This window comes from Phoca vitulina, unplaced genomic scaffold, assembly GCF_004348235.1.
Source record: "Phoca vitulina isolate PV1807 unplaced genomic scaffold, GSC_HSeal_1.0 scaffold9, whole genome shotgun sequence".
Lineage (NCBI taxonomy): Eukaryota > Metazoa > Chordata > Mammalia > Carnivora > Phocidae > Phoca > Phoca vitulina.
Window position 1 is genome coordinate 13,077,901 of NW_022589712.1, and position 21,572 is coordinate 13,099,472.

The window sequence follows — 21,572 nt, forward strand, 5'->3', positions numbered from 1 at the left end:
CTTGCTTTCTTCTTCACTATTTGGAAGCATTTTGGAGAACTACATATATCAAAATGGCTATTTTAGGAAGAAGTAATAAGATTCCTCCGAGGGAACCACTAAGTTGAGAAAGGAAAGAATAGAAGTCATTATAAGAAAATGTTACAGCGAGAATCAGCATCACAGGGAGAAAGGCCTGAAAGTACTGTGACCAATCTCACAGCTTTTAGACTTCTACATGAAAAATATCTGTAGGATTTCTTATGTGCTGTGTAATTATCATGATGATCCCTGTGTTTATCATTAATCCATGTTCTATCCTGAAAATTTTGCAAAACGTCCTTGCTGAGAGTACATCTCACATAAAATTTTATATCCCTAACTCCACTTCCTGTTTTTTTTTTTTTTTTCTGTTTAAATAAATGGAATAAATGCATAGAACACTACCTGTCCCACTCCATCCCCTGCTGGTTTAGATTATAGTGTGATCACAATGGCTCTTAATTGAATGAGGCTATATATATATATATTTCAGGCGCTTGAGACATCAGAGGACCTTCTATTTAACTTAAGCCCTATTCCCAGATTTCTCAGTGTTCCTCATTACCTTCACATAACTAATAAAAATGTGTCAGTGGAATACCTACTAGGTGCCCCACTGTGGCAGATCCTGGGCAATAGAAATAAAAGACTTTTATTTACTTAAATGAAGAGAGGAGTTGTTTCTACCCTCTTTCTGATTTTAGCTTTCTCCCCTTGGCTTTCTCAAGTGCCTGAGAAAAAGAAGAGCAGATGCCCCCAGAGAAGATAAAAGCCTTCACAAAACTCTTTTATTTCTCTTTTTATTTGTGTTGGTAACTAAATCCTATTGATTAGCAAGCCGTTGGTATGTCGGTGGTGTGTGAAAGGCTTTTTTACACACCAGTTTTACCCAGCAGTACTTGGAGCCCCGCCATAGTGAGGGTCAGGCTGGAGCTGAGCCACCGATTAATCCCTGGTGGTTCTTTCTGGCATTCTCTGGTGGTGTTAATAAACACCAAAGTGGAATTTCTTTGGGCCTCCAAGTTAACTTCTCTCTTCTCCCACAAGATGATGCAGATGACATTTAAAGATTTGTTCTGAGTGGCACCTGAAGACCTCCCTTTCTTACTGAGGTGGCCAGTTTAAGCCAGTAAATAATGTGTCTGGGTATTTCTTTATGAGATGCAGAGAATCTGGGAAGGAGGGACTGGCGTGTCGAGAGATGTGTCCTGTTTTAGAAGTTCACTTCCTTGGGAAACTGCATTTTTGGGTAGTGACATTTCTCTCAAGGACGATGAAGGGAAAGGTAATTACGTTTAATAGAAACGCTGTGTGTTCTGCAGGGACCCTCAATTTACAAGTACAGGGGTAAGTAATTAAGGGTAATGGAAGAGTTGCTGTCTAAACAAAGACTGGTTGGTAGCTGCCTTTCTCAGACCGCGTTTGTGGGAAGAACCTTCTTGTTTTGTATATCAATTTCTTAACACTTGTGCTCCTCCAACACATCGAGTTAATATACAACAAACTCCCAAGAAACATCTGTCATCTTCTTTTATGTAAATATAAGTCTTTTTGTGCATCCATCTATTTAGCCACAAATAGAAATTTTTCTACTGCCTTAATGTTTTTTAAAAAAAGTTCTTAGCAAAAGGGGTACTCTAAGCCAGTGGATTCCAGGAAGGAAATAGTCAAACAAGATTCTAAACAATCACGTTTTCCACAGCAAGTAACTAATGGTGGCAATTAAAAGGATATGAGTTTTAGGTAAGAGCTGGGAGGAATGATTTCTTTATTGTCAATACTGTTTTGTTTTGCTATATTTCTGTATTTCCGTGTTCTGGAAAGGAACTTAGAAATGCCTTTTCTTGTTTCAAGCATTCTCAGTTCAAAAATATTTTTTGTCTTGATATGTTAAAAAATTTGTCTATTTTACTTTTAGATTTTTTTTGGGGGGAAGGGTCAGTATACAGTTAGGAAATCAGGTATAAACTAAGAATAGCTTATTTTGGTATTTTAAAAGTGAACCGTTAAATTCACTGTGCTTTGATCAGTTTTTAAAACTGTACATTAAAATGTTTCTTTTAGTTTTTTTTTTTTTTTAAAGATTTTATTTATTTTTTTGACAGAGAGAGACATAGCGAGAGCAGGAACACAAGCAGGGGGAGTGGGAGAGGGAGAAGCAGGCTTCCCGCCGAGCAGGGAGCCCGATGTGGGACTCGATCCCAGGACCCTGGGATCATGACCTGAGCCGAAGGCAGACGCTTAACGACTGAGCCACCCAGGCGCCCAAAATGTTTCTTTTAGTTTAATGATACACAAAACATATTCTTGTAGAAGATTCTATAATACAGAAGTAGGTAAAGTAAAAACCTTTCCATCCACCCAACTTCACCCTCCAATTCAGCTTCTCTCTTTAGGATTAACTACTTTTTTTTAAAGTTTTTATTTATTTATTTGAGAAAGAGAGAGAGAGAACACACAGGGGCAGAAGGAGGGGCAGAGGGAGAGGGAGGAGCAGACCCCCCTACTGAGCAGGGAGCCAGACATGGGGCTCGATCCCAGGACCCCGGGATCATGACCTGGGCCGAAGGCAGACATTTAACCGACTGAGCCACCCAGGCGTCCCAAGATTAACTACTTTTAACAGTATGACTGACATTCATCCTTTTTGATGGTTTTCATTGCATATTGATTCATGCACATACACAAATACATAGTTTTGAAAGTACATTGAATCAGGCCAATCATATTGTTCTGTACTTGCTTTTTTCACTTAACAGTATGTTAGGATTTTCCCAGGCCATCAGAAGGCTTCCTATCCCAGTCTTTTTATTATAAGCTTCGTAATAACATTGATTGTACTGATGAAATTAGTGGTATACTTTATCCATTTTCCTGCTAATGGATGATTATATCGTATCAGTGTTTTTATCTTTTTGCCATTGCAAATCTTATTGAATTAACATTCTTCCACATTTATTTGTGGTTTGTAGGATAGACATTTATAATTAGGGGTGGATATTTAAATTTAGACTAGTATCATCAAATTGCCTTTTTTAAAATTGGCTGTATCAATTTTGATGTTCAACTGAGCAGAGGATGAGAATGTTTCCTCCTAAATCCTAGAAATCAGTGGTATTTTAGGTTTTGCCAATCTAGTGGTGAATATTTTCCTGTGTTTGTATATGCATTTCCCAAAACACTATGGAGGCTGATAAATTTTTTCTATTTTTTTATAAGCCATTTATATATATATTTTTGTGATTTCCTGTTTTGTTTGTTTGTTTGTTTTTGGGTTGTTTATTATTCTATCGGGTCTTGATGAACGCTTTCTGGTTCCTATGGTGGGATCTGGGCCCATGTATTGGTCTGGTTTTAAGTGGCTATTAAGGAGCTCATACTTGTCATGATGCTAAAGGGGCTTCTTAAAATGCCTTTTTTTAAAAAAAGATTTTATTTATTGTTTATTATTTATTATTTATTTATGATGCAATTGTCATAATTCTATAGTTGGTCTAAACATTTCCAGAAACAGCATAAGTTTGTGGTGTTGAAACCTAAAACCACTTATTTATTTATTTAGAGAGAGTGTGCAAGTGGGGGAAGGGGCAGAGGGCCAGGGAGGGGGAGAGAGAGAGAGAGAGAGAGAGAGAGGAGCAGACTCCCTGCTGAGCATGGAGCCCCTGAGATCATGACCTGAGCTGAAATCAAGAGTTGGACGCTCAACGGACTGAGCCACACAGGCACCCCTGAGGGGATTCTTAAATGAGGCTGAAGCTCATCTTTCTTCTTATAGAGAGCCCTATTTGTTTTTAAAAATGAAATTTATATATTTCCTGTTAATAAAAAATAAATATGGCAAGACCATGGCAGGTTGAGGGTTGGGTAAGGATTCCTAATTTGTTGACAGTTGAAGACTCGGGAATACGCGATAATTATGTGGTAGGGGAGCAGTGTGCTGGATAGTTCACGAGGCAATACAGGACTAGAAGAAATGGAGAGCATAAGTGAGTTAATAAGTGCATAGCATTCTTATTTTATTGGTATTGGTTGACTTAGGCCACTATTGAATGCACTGGTTTCTCAAAAAAAATAAAAGTGAGCATATAATATGGAATACTTTTTAAAAATATAGAAAATTGGAAAGAAGTGGGAAATAAATCAGATTATTACCACCCCAAAATAATATTTTCCCTTTAAATAAAAGGTTATATAGCTAGGAACATATGAAATAGATGCATTTTGTGTCTTTTACGAATTTGTGTGATGAAATATGTTCCTGACTAACCCCTTGAGAAGGAACTCCAATGGCCTTAGGTCATGAGCCAAGTTTGAGTTCCTTAAGGTGTGTCTAGTTCTATTTTTATCATTGATGTTTAGTTGAAAATCATTGCCAATAAGATAGTAAATTGATAAGAAGATAGGACACTGTCATTTTTTACCTAACATAAAATTCTTCAAGGAATTAAACATTTCCCCTGTCAAACTCTGAGATCTTCTATTGATTAATATAAAAATCCTGTCTTAAAAATGGATCATGTTCTCTTCATTTTTTTTGTGAAATAAAATTACATTTTAAGAATTATAGAGATGGGATGTTAATGTTAAGTAAGATGACTAAATTCAATGATAGAGGTTTGATTGCTAAAAATTTGCTAAAAATTTGAAATGCACAACTACAAAAATATATTTGTTCATATATTTAGAATATTTAATGTAGTTGCCCACCTTAGCAAGCTGGATAATGGACCACCTTGTTTCTTGTCTTACAAAGAATATCCCAAGGAAGGAAAGTATTGTGAAACAAGTGGTTTTAGGTTTCAATACCACAAACTCACACTGTTTCTGGAAAAGTTTAGACCAACTATGGAATTATGACAATTGCATTATAAAGTCTGGCACAAGACCTTACTTCAGGGTCTAGGGGAAGTTGGATAGGAGATGACCAATCTCTTTAGCTAAGCATTTATCTTCTATTTGAATTTTAGGTGGTTAAACAAGCTTGGGATAGCTGTAATCCATCATGATTCTGCTACGAAGGATGAAGGTATGTTCTATTTTAAATTTATGAAAATTTAGCAAGAATATTAGGATGAGATAGGATGGAAATACGATGTCAAGTTCTATGCATAGTCTTGTCTAATGAAACATACTTTGGCATTTAAGATTATCTGGAAATATGTAGAAGCAGACATATTCACACAGACTCACCAACATGGAATAGAGCTTCCCATGCTGGCTAAGAATGCTTTTTACACTTCACCCACACACTAGCAGCTGTAGGCTTCACTGACATCTCAAACAACTGCCAGTGTAAATGTTTTATTGTCCCACTCACTGAATCTTACTCAGAGACATGATCTCGTTATGATCTAGACAGATAACTTTCATCCCACCGTTTCCTCTCTGATATTTTAATATCTCCACCGGGTGTATGCTGAGGCTAATTACTCTAAGTTTGTGCTCGGAAACTGAATGTCAAATTGGGACACAGGCCATATTTTTAGCTCAGTCTGTAGTTCTCTGGGTTCAAAAGCTACAGGAGTCAAAATCTTCTTAAAGATGCAATTACTCCTGAATACGGAGAAGAAGAAGGCTTTAGGTTCGGGGTCACAGAGTTGATACTATTTCTGAAGTACTCAGGCCATATAAAACTTGGGAATTGGAAGGTGGGGAGTTACATCTTTTGATAGCAAAAATTGTAAAAGCTGAAATTGAGAAATAGAAAAGTGAAATCAGTGTCCTGACCATCTCCTCGGTCCTCTTTGCCGCAACATCAATACCCATTGTATATTTGAAGTGCATTTATAGATTGTGAGGAAAAAAATCACTATACAAAAATCTTCTCCCTATCCTGGTATTTAAAGCCTTCCATGATATGGCCTTAAGCAAACTTTCAGCTTCATTTTTTTTTTTTTAACCACATCCCTTAGGGGACTCTGTATAATTGGCTCAGCCTGCACCCTCGACTTGTTCCTCTCATTACTCTGTGCACGCTGTTGATGGTTTACTTATCCTGCCATTTCCAGCTCCTCATGGCTCCTATGATCAAAATTAATCACTACTGATTTTATGATCCCTTAGTATATGATTCACACCTCTTTTGAGGAATGATTTTATTTTCCCTGAGCTATGGTTAGTCCTCTTCCTAAGTATTAGACACTCAGGAGGGCGGAAACCCTAATATCGCTATCATTTTTTTTCTGCTCTTATGTAATGCCCTTGCACCAGGTAGCTCAGTAGATGAGTCCTTTCTGAATCGGATTGGAATTGCAATAGCCAGATGGAGCAAAACCTCTGCTCATGCATTATGGAATGAGTGATGACAGTGTTGAAACATTAAGCATTTTCGTTTTTGTATAGAATGCTACAGTGAGAGTGAACAGGAGGACCCCGAAATAGCTGTGGAGACACCACCCCCTCCTTACTCTGCAGAGACTTTCTCTCCTTTGGTACGTACTGACCTCAGTAGTCTATTGGTCATGATCAAGTGCGTGGACATCGTTCCTTCCAGTGGCATAGAATCTACTTTGGCCAATAAATTTTTTAGAACGGGCTAAATTAAGGTACCTGCCAAGGAGCAAGTGCAGTTCTCAGATTTTGAGTCTTCTCCATGGCAACCCCCTGGTATGACAAACTTGGTGTATTTGTGTGTGACCCACAGATGTATCATGCTGTCAGGACTTACGGTAATGCAGAGGGCTTCTAGGTGGTAGGCCAGGGCTTGCAGAGATTTGTTTTATAATGTTTATTTATACCCTACTGGTCTTCAGAAAGAATTGAAAGTGCTTGTCCTGGGCGCAGGCATTATAATGATGCAAAATGAACATAAAGGGGCTGAAGACAATAGATGAAGAGAAAATTAGAGTCTGAAAGGTATCAGGAAGCCAGGAGTGGGGTTACAGCATTCAATCTGCACGTGGAATAATTCTTCTGTATATTCACTAGAGAGAAGTCCAAGTTTAATATCAGCTTTGGAAGCATCCAACGTAAGTTCAGGTTATCAATGGATGTTAAGACTGTGGCATGTTGCTTTGTATTTAGATGCTTGTTGGCATTATGGTGATGTCCCCTAGAAGGATTCAAGCAAGAATTTTCGGGAAAGCTTATTTATGGTTCTTCTACCTACCATGTGCCAGGACTTATGTAGGTGCTTTAAATATATAACCATTTACTGCCCCCGCCCCCAAATAACCCTGAAAACTAGTATTATTTAATCTGCATTTCACTGATTACTAATGAGCATCTCTTCGTATTTATTGGCCGTTTGGATTTTGTTTTGTCTAATGTCTGTTAAGTCTTTAGCACATTTTTAGCTGTCTTACTATGATTATTTTGTATTTATAAAGTTTCTTTATTCTATCCGTTAGCTCTTTGTCAGGTAAAAGTGAGGCGCATTTCCTTTTCTGTTTCATGGCTTTTACTTTTTTAGACAGTTTCATGGTTTCTTTTTGTAGACAGTTGTTCTTGGTTTCAATGTGGCAGATTCATCCATCACTTCTGTTGTGGTTAGTGCCTTTGTTTCTGATTTTAAAAATTGTTTCCTATAGCTAGGTCATGGGAAGGTAGATATGGCTGTCCTCATTTCATGATTTAGGAAACTGAAGTTCAGAGGTAGAATGGGCTGGCTACATGTGCAGTGAACGGAGCACCTCAGAAGGTAACCCAGTGTGTCTCACTCTATTGTACGTGTTCTTTCCACCCCACTACAGTACTTGTCCATCCACGGACCCAAGTGATGAGAGGTTCTGATAGGTTACAGCAGCTCCTTCACCTACTGAACCTCCTGTGCCAGAATTTTCTATTTGTGTGATGAAGTTTGCACCTTTATTTCTGTTTTGCCAGTTTCTGGATTTAGGGTATTAAATAGCATTTAAGTGATGACCTCTACTATTGTCACCTGTCAGTGGAGAATCGTGGTCCCTTTTCTAGTTTACTTAGCTAGCAACCAAGACCAGAAATAAGTATTTGTTGACTGAGTATTTTTATCAAAATCTCTATGCAATAGGACTAGTCTATTAAATTAAGCAACATATAAATAAAATTAAACTTTGAATATAGTAAAATTTAGACTGTTTTTTGAACTAGACTTACAATATATCCTATCTGAATGTATTCATAACTTGCCCTTAATGTAGACTTAATTCTCTTTTAAAATCAGTTTCTGAATTTAGAAAAGACTAAACAGACATGCATTGGTTTAATAGAGAAGCATATATTTTTGTTTAATTTCTCTGTTTCTGTCTCTCTTTGTCTCTGTCTCTCTTCCCTCTCTCTTTCTGTTTCTGTCTCTCTGTCTCCATCTCTGTCTATCTCTGTCTTTTCTTCTTTTCTGTTTCTCCTATTTTAACCTGTGACACATAATGATTTGGTCAGTCCTCCATCCTTCTCTTCCTGAAATTCTCTCTCCCTCCTACTGTTCCCCGCCCCCCCGCCATGACTCTTAGATGATTTATTTTAGTTCTAAAATACTGTGATTTTTAGTTTTCTAGGGGCAACTAGTATCACAGGTTACTAAGAGCATTGTCAGGTATCTAGAACTCTACTTGAAAGTAACAGCAACCAAATTGTCTTTTTAGATGAGGGATCATGGCTCAATTGCATTATACCATGACAGTGTTTCCTGATGTTACAGTAGAAGCTCATGGAATGCTTGTTTCAAAACAAACAAACAAAGGGATGCATATGAGACCAGTAAGTTAGGTCATTGAAGTAGGAGGATTCTTTAAAAATTTCTGAGTCATTAATCAAATGTTATTTTTTTAAAGTTCTAAGTTGAGCATTTTTCTGGAAGGCCACTAAGGCTAACTTTTTTTTTTTTCTGAAGAAATACATTGGAAATAGATACATGTTGAACAGTTAGATTTTATTTTCCTTAGAAACAGAATATGTTCCTCCTGCTCACATATTGTCCAGGCAGATTTTGTTTTTGTTTCCTCTTGTTTCTTAAAAACAGACATGCAAGACACTTGGTTAAAATAACATTTGAGCTTGTTATTGAAACAGATGATAATTGAAGAACTCATGGTGACTTTTATCCAGAGAATGAATCAACTTATTGTTTTGGCTCAATCTGGCATAGGCTAGCTGTGACTGAGCTATATAAGCCTAGGTGAAAAATTTTTTCTCTAAGTTCTTGCTTTAAAAAAATATTTGGGGGAGCCTTCTCCCTCTCCATCTGCCCCTGCTTGTGTTCCCTCTCTCACTGTGTCTCTCTCTGTCAAATAAATAAATAAAACCTTTAAAAAATTTTTTTTGGGTAATGAACTTTCATTTTGGAATGATGACTCAAAAATATAAAACAATGCTATTCTAGAAAATTATCTCCCCAAAATTAGAATCTGGAATTAAAAATGTAATTCAATGTCCAGTCATTCTAATGGCTGCAAACTGTAAGACTTCAGCAGCAGACCAGTTTGGACCTCTGCTTCTAGTGAGTGGCACCACCTTCCATGAGAGAATAAAGAACACTTCAGGGTCTTCTCTGAGGGAACAAGAGGTTTCTGTTTATGTTGCTTCTTCTTGAGAAGACTTCACAGGCTGGAGAGTGGAAAGGACATCCATTGATTCACAGAGAAATTAGAAATGGGGACCTTTCGACAGGCTTACTAAAAAGGCTTAAAATAGAGGGGACCCTGTAGATTTCACTTGGGAAGTTTCTCCGTAGAAATCAGTATCTATGATTCCTTGAAATCCATTATTCCTTGAAACCCACAAAAGAGCAAAAAAGGATCTGACTTCATTCACATTTCAAACTCAGTAAGTTCCAAAGTGATTTAAGAGCTTAACCATCATTAAAAATTGGTTACACATGTTTGTTCTCTAAGTTTAATTATGAACAAGCATTGTCTGGTACCTCGATCTATGTTTATATATTTATTCATTCATTTAACTAATTTTGTTGAGAGCCACTGTTCTAAATATTTGGGACACATGAGTAAATAAAGACAATGATTTATTTCTTCATGGAGTCAAACTTTTAGTTGAGAGAGACTATAATATAGTCTCTATAATATAATATATAATTATATTTATATAATTATATATTATTATAACATATAATTATAATTATAATATATAATATAATATAGTCTCTGTAATATAATAAATAATCAACATACTAGGTAAATTATCTGCTATGTAGTAGAAATAGAATACGGTGAATATGGGGAGATGGAGTGCTGGAGGTGGGATTGTGACTGTGAACAGAGTAGCCAGGAGAGGCCTGAGTGAGAGGTCTGAGCAAAACTTTTGAAAGGTGGTGTGAGAGACAGTCAGGTGGATGTTGGGGAAGGAGTTTTCTAAGCAAAGGGAACAGTTAGAGACAAGATCTCCTTGGTGTGTAGGTTGCAGTGCAAGGAGGTCAGTGTGGCTGAAGCAGGGTGAGTTAAGATGAGAATAGCAGGAAATGAGCTTGGAGGGTAGTGGTGGCCATACCATGTAGAGCCCCAGGGCCCCACAGGGACTTTGATATTTTGAGTTACTTAAGGAGGCTTTGGGAGTTTTGAGCAGAGGAGTGATGTGATCAGTTTCCCTCTTAAAAAGACCACTCAGGCTACTGTGTGGGAGAGACCCTCGGAGGTGGAGGGGGGTAGGATAGAAGCAAAGAAATCAAAGGGAGGGTTGCAGTGATCTGGTGTGGGAGGTGGTGGTGATGCAGGTCAGAGCATAACTAAAAAATGGAATGGGCAGATTTTTGAACTTGGTTGGAAGGTAGACCACCCAGTGTGTGGATCAGATAGGAGAGAAACTGAGAAGGTAAGTACTTATAAGCTGCAGCTTCAGACATTATCTTAACATGGTCGTCCCCATATTTTGATGCTTTTTAAAAGTACAATTCCTTTTATATCTAAATGATGAAAAATATCCTCTAAAGCCAACCAAAGGAGCCGTAAATAAAAATAAACACTGTAGACCATGGCCCCTTGGCCAGTGGCAGAGGAGGAAGTAAAAAATGAAACACAGAAAGGGGTAAAATCAGTTTTAGAAATTCAAATTAATTTTGGTAGGACGAATCTCACACAGCTGTTTACTAAAGTCACTTGATCTTTTGATACGTGTACATATAACAGAAATGCTCACAAGTGAGATAATTGTATGAAAAATTATCAGTCACTACAAATACAAGCTAGGTAAAGGTAGAAGGAAAATTCATCCTTGCGGGAATTGTCACAAGCTCTATGGTTGAACATTTAACTGATTTCAAGACCACTTCTTTTTTTTTTTTTAAGATTTATTTTTTTGAGAGAGAGAGAGAGAGAGAGAGGGAGAATGAGTTCCCTAGTGGGGGGAGGAGCAGAGGGAGAGGGAGAGAAGCAGAGTCCCTGCTGAGCATGGAGCCCGATGCAGGGCTCGATCTCACAACCCTGAGATCACAGTCTGAGCCGAAATCAGGAGTTGGCTGCTTATCTGACTGAGCCACTCAGGTGCGCCTCATTTCAAGACTTCTAAAATTAGCATTTACGTCTTTGTCCTTTGCTTCAGCAGTTTATTTCAGACTCCTCCTCAGGCAGTCCATCACAAGGCATGGGGCTGTCCCCAACCCCTCATGCCTTCCATTCCCGTTCCCACTGCCGCCGTCCCAGTTGGGGCCTACAATCGCTCTTGCCCAAGTCATAGAAACAGCAGGTATTTTTCTTTCTCTGTCTCTAATATCTCTCTCCTCTTAAAAAACCACATTCAGATTTGTCATCCCAAAGCTCAGTTCTGATGGTATTGATTCACCTGCACAAAACCTTCCAGTGACTCCTCGTTGCTTATCAAGTTACTTCTCGACTTATTAGTGTGGTATTTAAGGCCCTTGGGTTTACTTCCAGCTGTCATTACGGTCTTGTTGCTGATTTCTCCTTTCTCAGCAGCCCAGTAAACTGCCTGCTGTCTCCCCAAAGCTTTCCAGACTTTTCTGCTCTTGCACTTGCATTGATAAAGTTTCTCCACTGGTAGGAGCCGCATGCTCCCACCCTAGTTCCGCCATCTCCGGGTTAAATGTGACTTCCCTCACTAAAGCTTCCCTGGTCCTCTAAATCAGGATAATCCTGCCCTCTTCTGAACTCTTCTGAACTCTTTATGTTCCTATTTTTGTGGGGCGGGGTGGGAGGAACATTTTTCATATTATCATTTGCCTTGAATTACAGATTTTGTGTTTCTGGCTTATTTCTCTAGTTATGCAATTCTTTTTTTTTTTAAGATTTATTTATTTATTTTGGAGAGAGAGCACACATGCAAGCAAGGAGAGAGGCAGAGGGAGAGGGAGAGAGAGAATCTCAAACAGATTGCCCTCTGAGTGTGGAGCCCGATGAGGGCCTCGATCCCAGGACCCTGAGATCATGACCTGAGCTGAAACCAAGAGTCGGCCACCCAGGCGCCCCTCTAATTATTAAATTCTTAAAGTCAGAGGCAGTGTCCAATATCTTTTTTCTTATCCACAACATTTATGACTGTGCCTACCACAATTTGAAATGAAATAAATCTTTATTTAATGGACTGGTAAATGGGCAAGTGGGTAATTGTAACTTCATCCACGTTTTCTGCTGATTTCTTGCTCTACTGTTATTTCCCCATGTAAATTAGAACATAACTACTTTACATTTGTCTAGTACTTTCACGTGGCTTTGAGGAACATGATTTCATTTTATTTTGACAAAAGTTCTGCATTTTACAAACGAGGAAGTCAAAGAGAAATAAATATAACTATCACAAATATCCTTTGCAAGCTTAACTTCACCTTTTACTAAGAATATTCTTTCATGTTATCCCATTTGCTCCTCTTGATAAATATGAGTCAGTCAGGCAGGCAGCTAATACCTTTTTTGTGTATCGACCATGTGTCAGGTCCTGTTGCAGATAAGAGAGAGCTGAATTGAAATAGACACTATCTTTTCCCCAGAGCAGGCTAAGTTCTAAGTTGAGGAAGAGGCACAATAAATTTGTAATTCAAACAAATAGTCTCAAGTGCTGATAAATGCTGTGAAGAAGATAAACAGGGGTAATGTGCTAGGGAGTGGCTGGGGTTGAGGGTGGGGAGGATATTCTTTGTGACGGTCAGGGAAGAGGCTGCTGATACTTGAATTGACACCAAAATGGCGAGAAGGAAGTGCCACCCAGAAATCCACAGAGAGAACGTTTCTGGCAGAAAGAACCTGTGCTCAAGGGATGGAAAGAAGGCCGCTGTGACTGGAAAGGAGAGGGAGGGGGAGGTGGAGGGAGATGTAGCTGGCGGGGCAGATAGGGGTCCACGTAGGCCTTCTCAGCTATAATGAGGACTGTGGCTATTTTTCTACTTGTGATGGGCAGTTATTAGAGGATTTTCAGCAGGGGAATATTGTAATCTATTTTATGTTTTAGAAATACTCTAGGGGCGCCTGGGTGGCTCAGTCTGTTAAGGGTGTGCCTTCGGCTCAGGTCATGATCCCAGGGTCCTGAGATCGAGTCCCACATCGGGCTCCCTGCTCAGAGGGGAATCTGCTTCTCCCTCTCTCTTTGCCCCTCCCCCTTGCTCGTGCTTGCCCCCGCTCCCTCTCTCTCTCTCTCAAATAAATAAATAAAATCTTAAAAAAGGAAGAAGACCTGTAGTTATTGTTTGGAAGATGGACTAGGGTAGGGAGGGGATGGGTAATGGTGGCAGGAAGAAGTCAAAGGAATAGGACTTAGAGCTAAAGTGACTTCTTCAAGGTCACTTGGATACAAGGGATTGGAGGGAGGAGCAGGTCCTCTGCCACTTCATTGCCCAGGGTCATGCAGAAGGCCGGGTCAGATGGGGGTGTGTGCTCTACAAGGTATCTGGGTTTTTAGAGGAATGCATCTACTAGCATATGGTAGAAATATAGACATTACTTCCTAGGGTTTAGCAGCAATTGACTGGTTTGAATGTGGTCAATAAAAGAGAAGAAAAGCCATATGGGTACGTTCCTTTTTTTTTTTTTCTCGTTTGGTTTTGTTATGTTTAGTCTTAAGTTATTCCTGTATTTTCTTTTTCTTTTTTTTAAAATATGCCTTGACCAATGTTGCTTAACATTTATATGCTGATTCACTTCTTCCTAATTCCAGAATGTTGGTGGCTATCTTAAACTGTTTTTCTCTATGTCAAATTTGTGTTTTTGAACAATTCAAAGAAAAAGATTTTAGAGCTAATCAGCATTTGAACTAAGCTTCTTTGATAAATACAATATCTTATGTAAGTGTTGAATCACTAAATTCTACACCTGAAACTAATGTTACACTGTATGTTAATTAACTGGAATTCAAATAAAAAAATATACATTAAATGGGAAAAGTATATTCACTTTGGCAGCACATATATGAAAATTGGAATGATACAGAGAAGATTAGCATGGCCCCTGCACAAGGATGACACCCAAATCCGTGAAGAAAATGGGAAAAATCAATATTGATTTTTTAACTTAATCATATAGTCTCTTCATTAAAACTTAGATCTTTAAAATGTCTTTAAATTTTCTCACTAAAAAGTAAAATCTTTAAAACCCAAATGTTCTGAAATGAATGAACCACCATGCAATTATTAACCTCTAATAGATAAAATAATAATTTTGTTTGCAATCATGAGAACATTTTGTGGGAGTATTTGCATTATAATCAGTGACAGTCACTCCTAGATCCTGGGGTTAGGATAAATCATTTGTAGCAATTCTACAAAGAATTTTGGGGCGTTCCTCCATAAAAGACTGAACTACTCTGGGCTGTTTTTCTTCTAGACCATTTGGTATTGGCATTAATTTATTACCAACTGTATGTCAGGTACAGATGTAAAAAAATAGACAGGCAAAAATAATAGTTAAAAACAGCCTGTTCTCAAGTAGCTCACCAAAAAAAAATGAACAAGTCTGTCAGCAATTATAGTATTAGTTGACAAATAAAGTGATATTCCACCTGCTATGATAGAAGGAAGCCTGGGAACACCACGCGGAGGTACCCACCTGGCCTTGAGCCCACTGCCGGCTTCCTGGAGGAGGCGGTCCTTGAACTGATGCTGAGGGATGGGCTTGTGTTAGTCCAGGAGAGACCGTCACTTCTTTCTACCTTCATTAGATTTGCAGCGAGAAGTTTTGTGAGTGTATTACATGGATGGTCATAGAAGGCACTGAGCTAAATGTTCTCTGTTTGTGGCTGTTGGTAGCTACACAGTGGTAGAAATAATGACCTGTGATTTAGCACCACAGTATCTATAAAGAGTGTTTCCATATTCAGCCCTCTGAGATGGCACTCCAAGATCACTTTGATTCCTGTTTTGCTAATCTCTCTTCTAATAAAAGCTCCCTCTGGCCTGATACACATCATCTTTTTTCTCATTTTCTCTTTCCGTCTCTCTAGTCCTTCCTTGTTTTTTCTTGCTCACTCTTTTTCCATTTAAAAATCAAATTTCTAAATGTTACACGGCACAAGAGTAGAGACGATGGATTGAAAACATTTCAGTTGTGTTTGAGTGGTACCTCCAAAGGGAATATACTTCACAGAAATTTCTGATGCTCAATGAAAATGTCTTTCCTTGGCCCATTAAGCAGAGTTTTGAGGTCCAAAAAGGCTTATGGGAAAAGTGCTACAGCAGCTATGTGGACAGGCTTTTGCTCAAATAGCCCATTTTGCTAATCAAATTACAGAAATATCAACAGGAGCAACAGGAAAACCTTGTACTTGGTCTCTTTTCGGAAAAGGAATCTGGCCCCACCAAAGCCAAGTTTTACTAAAATAGCTAACAATGGGGGAACGTGTCAGGACTATGTCTGAACGGTATTTTTGTTGATATTTATTTCGTAGATCATTCTGATGACTGGTAAATAAGTCTTAGCATTTATTTGGACAGCTTGGGGGCTGTGCATTATCTCCTCTGGATAACTAAGGTTTCATTTAGTGAATTACAGATCCTTAATCTCTTAGTTGTTAAATGATCTGAATGATTTAAGGCAACTGATTTGTAAGCCATTGACACATTCCTGAATGGAAAGTTTTCATGTCTGTACAAATATATTATTAATAAGGTGTATGTGATGAGCTAGTATCTTAACTGGATATTTTATTTTATTTTTTAATTTTTTTTAAAGATTTTTATTTCAGAGAGAGAGAGGGAGAGAGAGAGCACAAGCAGGGGGAGCAGGAGAGAGAAAAGCAGGCTCCCCACTGAGCAGGGAGCTCGATGCGGGGCTCGATCCCAGGACCCCAGGATCATGACCTGAGCTGAAGGCAGACACTTAACCGACTGAGCCACCCAGGTGTCTCAGTCTAAGCCAGATATCCTTAACTGGATATCTTAATGTCATATTCCTAAAAAATGGATTTACTGATTATTTGACAGTGCATGTCTAGTATTCAGCAAATTGAGCATACATTGGGTAAATACTGGCTTTTCCCATCAGAACTCAGAGTTTAGAACCTGCAAAATTCTTGGGAACATACTGGATGGAAACAAAATCAACCATTCTGAGTTAGTTGCAATGATTCTGAGGTTTTGGGGAGAAAATCCTAGTTTGCTCTTTGGCTTCTTCCCACTAACAATTTCCTTACTACCACTTCTTTGGAGTTTTGAATGCTTGAAATTGATGAACCTGAACCATAAAATGCCTTTTCTGTCTCATCTGCCATTGGAGATATAAGGTGACCCAGAGAGCACTGTTGTCTCTGTTGTCTCGATTTTTGGATTTTATTGACAAATAAAATTAAAAATGAAGGAACAACATATACTTGCCAAATTTTTATTTTGCTATGTAGGACATTAAAAAATACTTTAAAAAGACAAAAACTAACATCTATCACCCTTTTCCAGAAAAAGGAATATATTTTACCATCAAAATGAAATAAGGATAAAATCTTGGAATAAATGAAGTCCTTTCTGAGAGAAGGTGATTGGTGATGTTGCATTGATGTTTTGTCCATGGGGAGATGAACATTTTGCCAAGAACTCTTATTCACTCTTGCATTGTATGTTAGGAACTGCTTTCAGAAGATCCTGTATCATCAACCTACTTCTCATAGTCTGGGTGCAATTTTTGGTTTCTCTTTAATAAATTAAGAGCTTGCAAATGGATTCTTTTTTGGTCAAAGTTTATTAAAGGTTTTATTTTTTATTTTTTTTAAAGATTTTATTTATTTATTTGGTAGAGAGAGCGAGAGAGCACAAGCAGGGGGAACAGTAGAGGGAGAGGGAGAAAGAAGCAGGCTCCCTCTGAGCAGGGAGCCCGATGCGGGGCTCGATCCCAGGACCCTGGGATCATGACCTGAGCCGAAGGCAGACGCTTAACCGTCTGAGCCACCCAGGCGCCCAAAGTTTATAAAGGTTTTAAGTTATTAAAGAGCTAATGAGCTAACATGATTTCACCTATGTAGTTATGAGCTATTGGTAGGTGTGTGCTAAGGAATATGTAAATGATAGTGGAGAACTTAAATATATGTACTTTGTGCACATCTGTAGTCTCCACTCAGTTAATATTTTGCTTCCTGTCCGGCTTCAGCTTTTGTTTTCTTTCTCTTAATTACCTTTTCTCAAGAGTTTTTGCTCAATCAGTGAGAATTCAGTAATCAATTACAATCTCTTTTTTTGCTCAAAGTATCCTTTAGTATTTCAAAGAATCCCCCAAAGGGGCATTTTACATTTCTAGGGAGCATTGAAGAATAGGGTAAAATCATGTTACGGAGATCTTTCAGATCCTAAAACAGCGAATTTAAAGTTATACAAATTGGTTTTGGACAATGGCATCATAGTTCTTGTCATGTGAATATAAATATCATACATTTTTCTTCTGATTCTTTAGACTAGTTTAGGTTTCTTTAGTATCTTCTTTAATAAGACATTACAGCACACAACTGAGTCCCCAGCATGGCAGTTAAACATGGGGACGTAGATCCATAAGAAGTAGAATGGAATTTAAATTTAAATATAATCTTAACTGCATCTCTTGTGGCAACTAATGGAAATACGGAATACAAACAGGCCAATTCTCTCTCAGTGTATTTTATCAAGTCTTCGTAACAGTTTTATAATGAACTTTCCTGTGATATGTTAAAGAATCTTCAAATTAAATAATGAGGAAGCTTAAGAATTATTACTTTCCCCTTATAGCAAATTTAACTCAAGCAGAATAAAAAGGGATTGTACTAATAATCCTCACATGAAGTGTGAGAATTAAGGTCTTACGCAAGGGCCAAGGCAGCTCTTCCCCCATCACTGAGATACAAAGTTAAATACGGTGTCTTCAGCTGTTTGGGAAAAAAAGGGTTAAATACAGGAACAAAACGCTAATTTTATTCTGAATTACAGTTGGTAAAACAAATGAAAAAAAATGAACCCAAAACTTGTGAATGGTTTAAAAAATGATTTGTTACTAATAATTTGTTTCTGAAACACACAAACAATGAATCATGGAACACTATATCTAAAACTAATGATGTAATGTATGGGGATTAACATAACAATAAAAAAATAAAAAAAAAAGAATAAAAAAAGCAAAAATGGAAAGTAGAGAATGCCAGTTTAATCATGATTTATTTTATTCTTTTTTTTGGTTTTATTTGTGAAACAGGCTGGACAGCAGGCATCTTTCTCTTCACCCAAATCCTGTTCTTCCTCTTCCTCGGAAAGTACAATAAAGACACACAGCAGTTTGGCCTCCTTATCTAGAGAGAGACAGTCCTGGATCGACATGGTGAATAGTTCCGCCGCTGCTGACGATGAGGGACAGTCTATGACATTTGCTGTGCATGTTCACTCGCCTGCACCCTCAGAGGCAAACAGTTGCAGGGCTCTGGACAACAGCTTCGCCACATCAGAAAGTGGATTTTTGAACTCTCTGTCTAGTGATGACACTTCTTCACTGAATAGCAACCTGGACCATCTTATTGTCCCAGACAAGCCCACTGGATCAAAGATGGCAGACAGAGGTAAACCAAGAAGTTATTTACTCTTTTCTAGAGAATGAATATTTGTTCATGGATATAGAACTCTTAATTTGTTAAGAGAATGTTGAAAGGCATGGATGATGATTCAATAATTAAGCAATCAGGTGGGGCTAAGCCCAAGGGCTGCTTCTGTAGGGGAGTTTGTATGTGGAAGACTCCAGCTTCAAGACCATTAATTACCCATGTAAGTGTCACTGGCCACATGCTTATAGTGATGAGACATGTAATTTTCCACCGATCTGAGGAAAAGCTTGACTCCTTTTTGGTCCCATCCTACGTCCTAGAGCTTGTGGTGATTAGATCAAGGTTTTGTAGATTGATATCTTGTGGTTCCAAACAAACGGAGAGCAACCACCTTCCCTGGGCCACAACCACAGAAAACGTCTGGCTCCTCGTTAGTTGGCTCCTGAAGGTGTCTGTGGTTAACGGGGAGACAGACAATTTGCATGCACTTTGGGAGGCAGCACTAGAACTTTTAAACACAAAGGAAGCAGTGTATGCTTTTGAAAACAACAACAACAAAATATTTTAAATCTTAGCAAAGGAAACAGTTAATGGAGTATAGAAATTAATAATGTGAACTTTCTTTTTTTTTTTTTAAAGATTTTATTTATTTATTTGACAGAGAGAGACACAGCGAGAGAGAGAGCACAAGCAGGGGGAGTGGGAGAGGGAGAAGCAGGCTTCCCGCCGAGCAGGGAGCCCGATGCGGGGCTCGATCCCAGGACCCTGGGATCATGACCTGAGCTGAAGGCAGACGCTTAACGACTGAGCCACCCAGGCGCCCCCAATAATGTGAACTTTCTTAATACTCTGTGATAATTGGTCTTTATCATTTTGTTCAGACCAACTTTTTTTTTATTATTAGTTTTCAGTCATGATGTGTCTTTTTGGATGGTCTGTACCTTATTTACTCAGCTGTAAAAACAAGCTTACCTGATATAAGATACCGAGCAACAAGAGAATGCTGAGTTTGGTTTGTATTTTTTCAGTGTACTTTTGAAAGAAAGTTGACGGGTGAAATTCTCACGATACCTTGCCAGAGTGGCCCGAGGACACAGACGACTTCTGTCCCCTCTCCCCTAGCCTAATCGGAAAGTTTATTTAAGTCCTCAAATTTTCAGATATACCTTATTAATTTAATATTTGGTATCAGGGTAATTTAAGTCAAGGATCACGACTGTAGTCCCAGTTGTGTGTGTGTATACAGTATTTTGAACTATGCAAATTTGAGTGCTCAGGCTGGGAACTCATTCTCTAAGTCACCACGATCGTCACCACTCCTTGTGGCCTTACCTGAAGATGCTTCACACAGTTGAGTTACCTGCCTGGCAACTGATGGCATTTTTGTTTAATACCTCTACTTTACATTTAAAAGAGTGGAGTGAAAAATGTCATTGGTGAAATAACCTATGTCTAGAGGTGAAGGAGGTGCAATAGGGAGGAGAGTGGGAACAGCACCAGTGAGGAATACAGGGGGCCACAGGGGGACTCTGATGGGTGGAAAACAGGAGACGTGAGCTGGCCTCAGGTTTGAGAGGTGCTGTCACGTAGAAGAACTGTTGGGCGTAATCTCTGTCTCCTTGGAAGTACAAAACTAATGCAGATGGTAAAGCTAGAAGCGCAAGCAAAAAGGAGGTAGTTTTAGATTCAGCATAAGAAACTTCTTTTAACATTGAAAATGGTTCAAAATTGAATGGGTTTCTTGGAAAATAATGCATTCCTTGTCACTGGAGGTGTTTCTTCATTCTGAGACAATTGTTTTCATGGAGTATTAATTGCATATTGCATATTGATCACAATCTTTATTCTTCTTTAAAAATATGTCGTTTATTTATTTATTTTATTTTAGAGTGAAAGAGACAGAGACAGAAACTGAGAGAGCACGAGCAGGGGGAGGGGGAGGGGCAGACGCAGAGGGAGAGGGAGGACTTGGTGCTGAGCGTGGAGCGCGACCTGGGGCTTGATGCAGGGCTCCATCTCACCACTCTGAGATCATGACCTGAGCCAACACCAAAGTGGCAGACGCTCAACCTACTGAGCCACCCAGGTGCCCCACAATCTTTGTTCTTACAGAGACACACTGAAGAGAGCACTTAAATATCTTGAGCTGGACCGCCTCTATCTTGATACTTGGAAGAGCCTTCCAGATACATGGCTGCTTGAACTAAAGAAAATCATGAAAAGTACCACATCTATAATTTTCCCGTAAAAAACTCTTACTTTAATCATTGGGCCATAAGTAGAACTAAAAAGTGTCATGTGCACGCGCGGGTGTGTGTGTGCGCGCGTGCAAACACACTACCCCAGGATGAGGATGGCTTTAAAAGCAAAACAGAGAATAAAATTCCATTTGCATTCTTTCCCGAGAGATGACCCTGCAGATGGAGTTTTTCTTTAGGACGAATAAGCTGCGAGTCATGGGAATATGTATGTACCTCTTGTCCATGTCCACATGTCATTCTGGGGATGCATGAGCTGCAGAGCTGGCTGGGGGACCAACGTCTCTTTCAATCTAAGGAAGAAGATACCTAGTATTTTAAAATTTTGAGTTAAGTGCAGGGTGACCAACAAAATCTCTATGCTTCTTTCAACAGTTTGACATGAAGGTATTCCTCTCAGTGGAAAAGAAGGAAGAGAAAATAAAAGTATTTTTCCCTCACTGATGT

At 38.7% G+C, this 21,572-nt stretch overlaps 1 protein-coding gene and 1 pseudogene across 5 annotated transcripts in view; both read left to right on the plus strand.

Moving 5' to 3' along the window:
- The window catches only part of IPCEF1 (interaction protein for cytohesin exchange factors 1), an 87,503-nt gene that overhangs the window by 38,068 nt on the left and 27,863 nt on the right, over positions 1-21,572 (plus strand). For all 5 annotated transcript variants that reach the window (XM_032407615.1, XM_032407616.1, XM_032407614.1 and 2 more), the window contains 3 exons: positions 4,989-5,047; positions 6,364-6,452; positions 18,528-18,885. In XM_032407615.1, coding sequence (XP_032263506.1) covers positions 4,989-5,047; positions 6,364-6,452; positions 18,528-18,885 — 506 coding nt within the window. The remainder of the gene's footprint in view (positions 1-4,988; positions 5,048-6,363; positions 6,453-18,527; positions 18,886-21,572) is intronic.
- LOC116634852 lies at positions 14,273-14,395 on the plus strand (annotated as a pseudogene).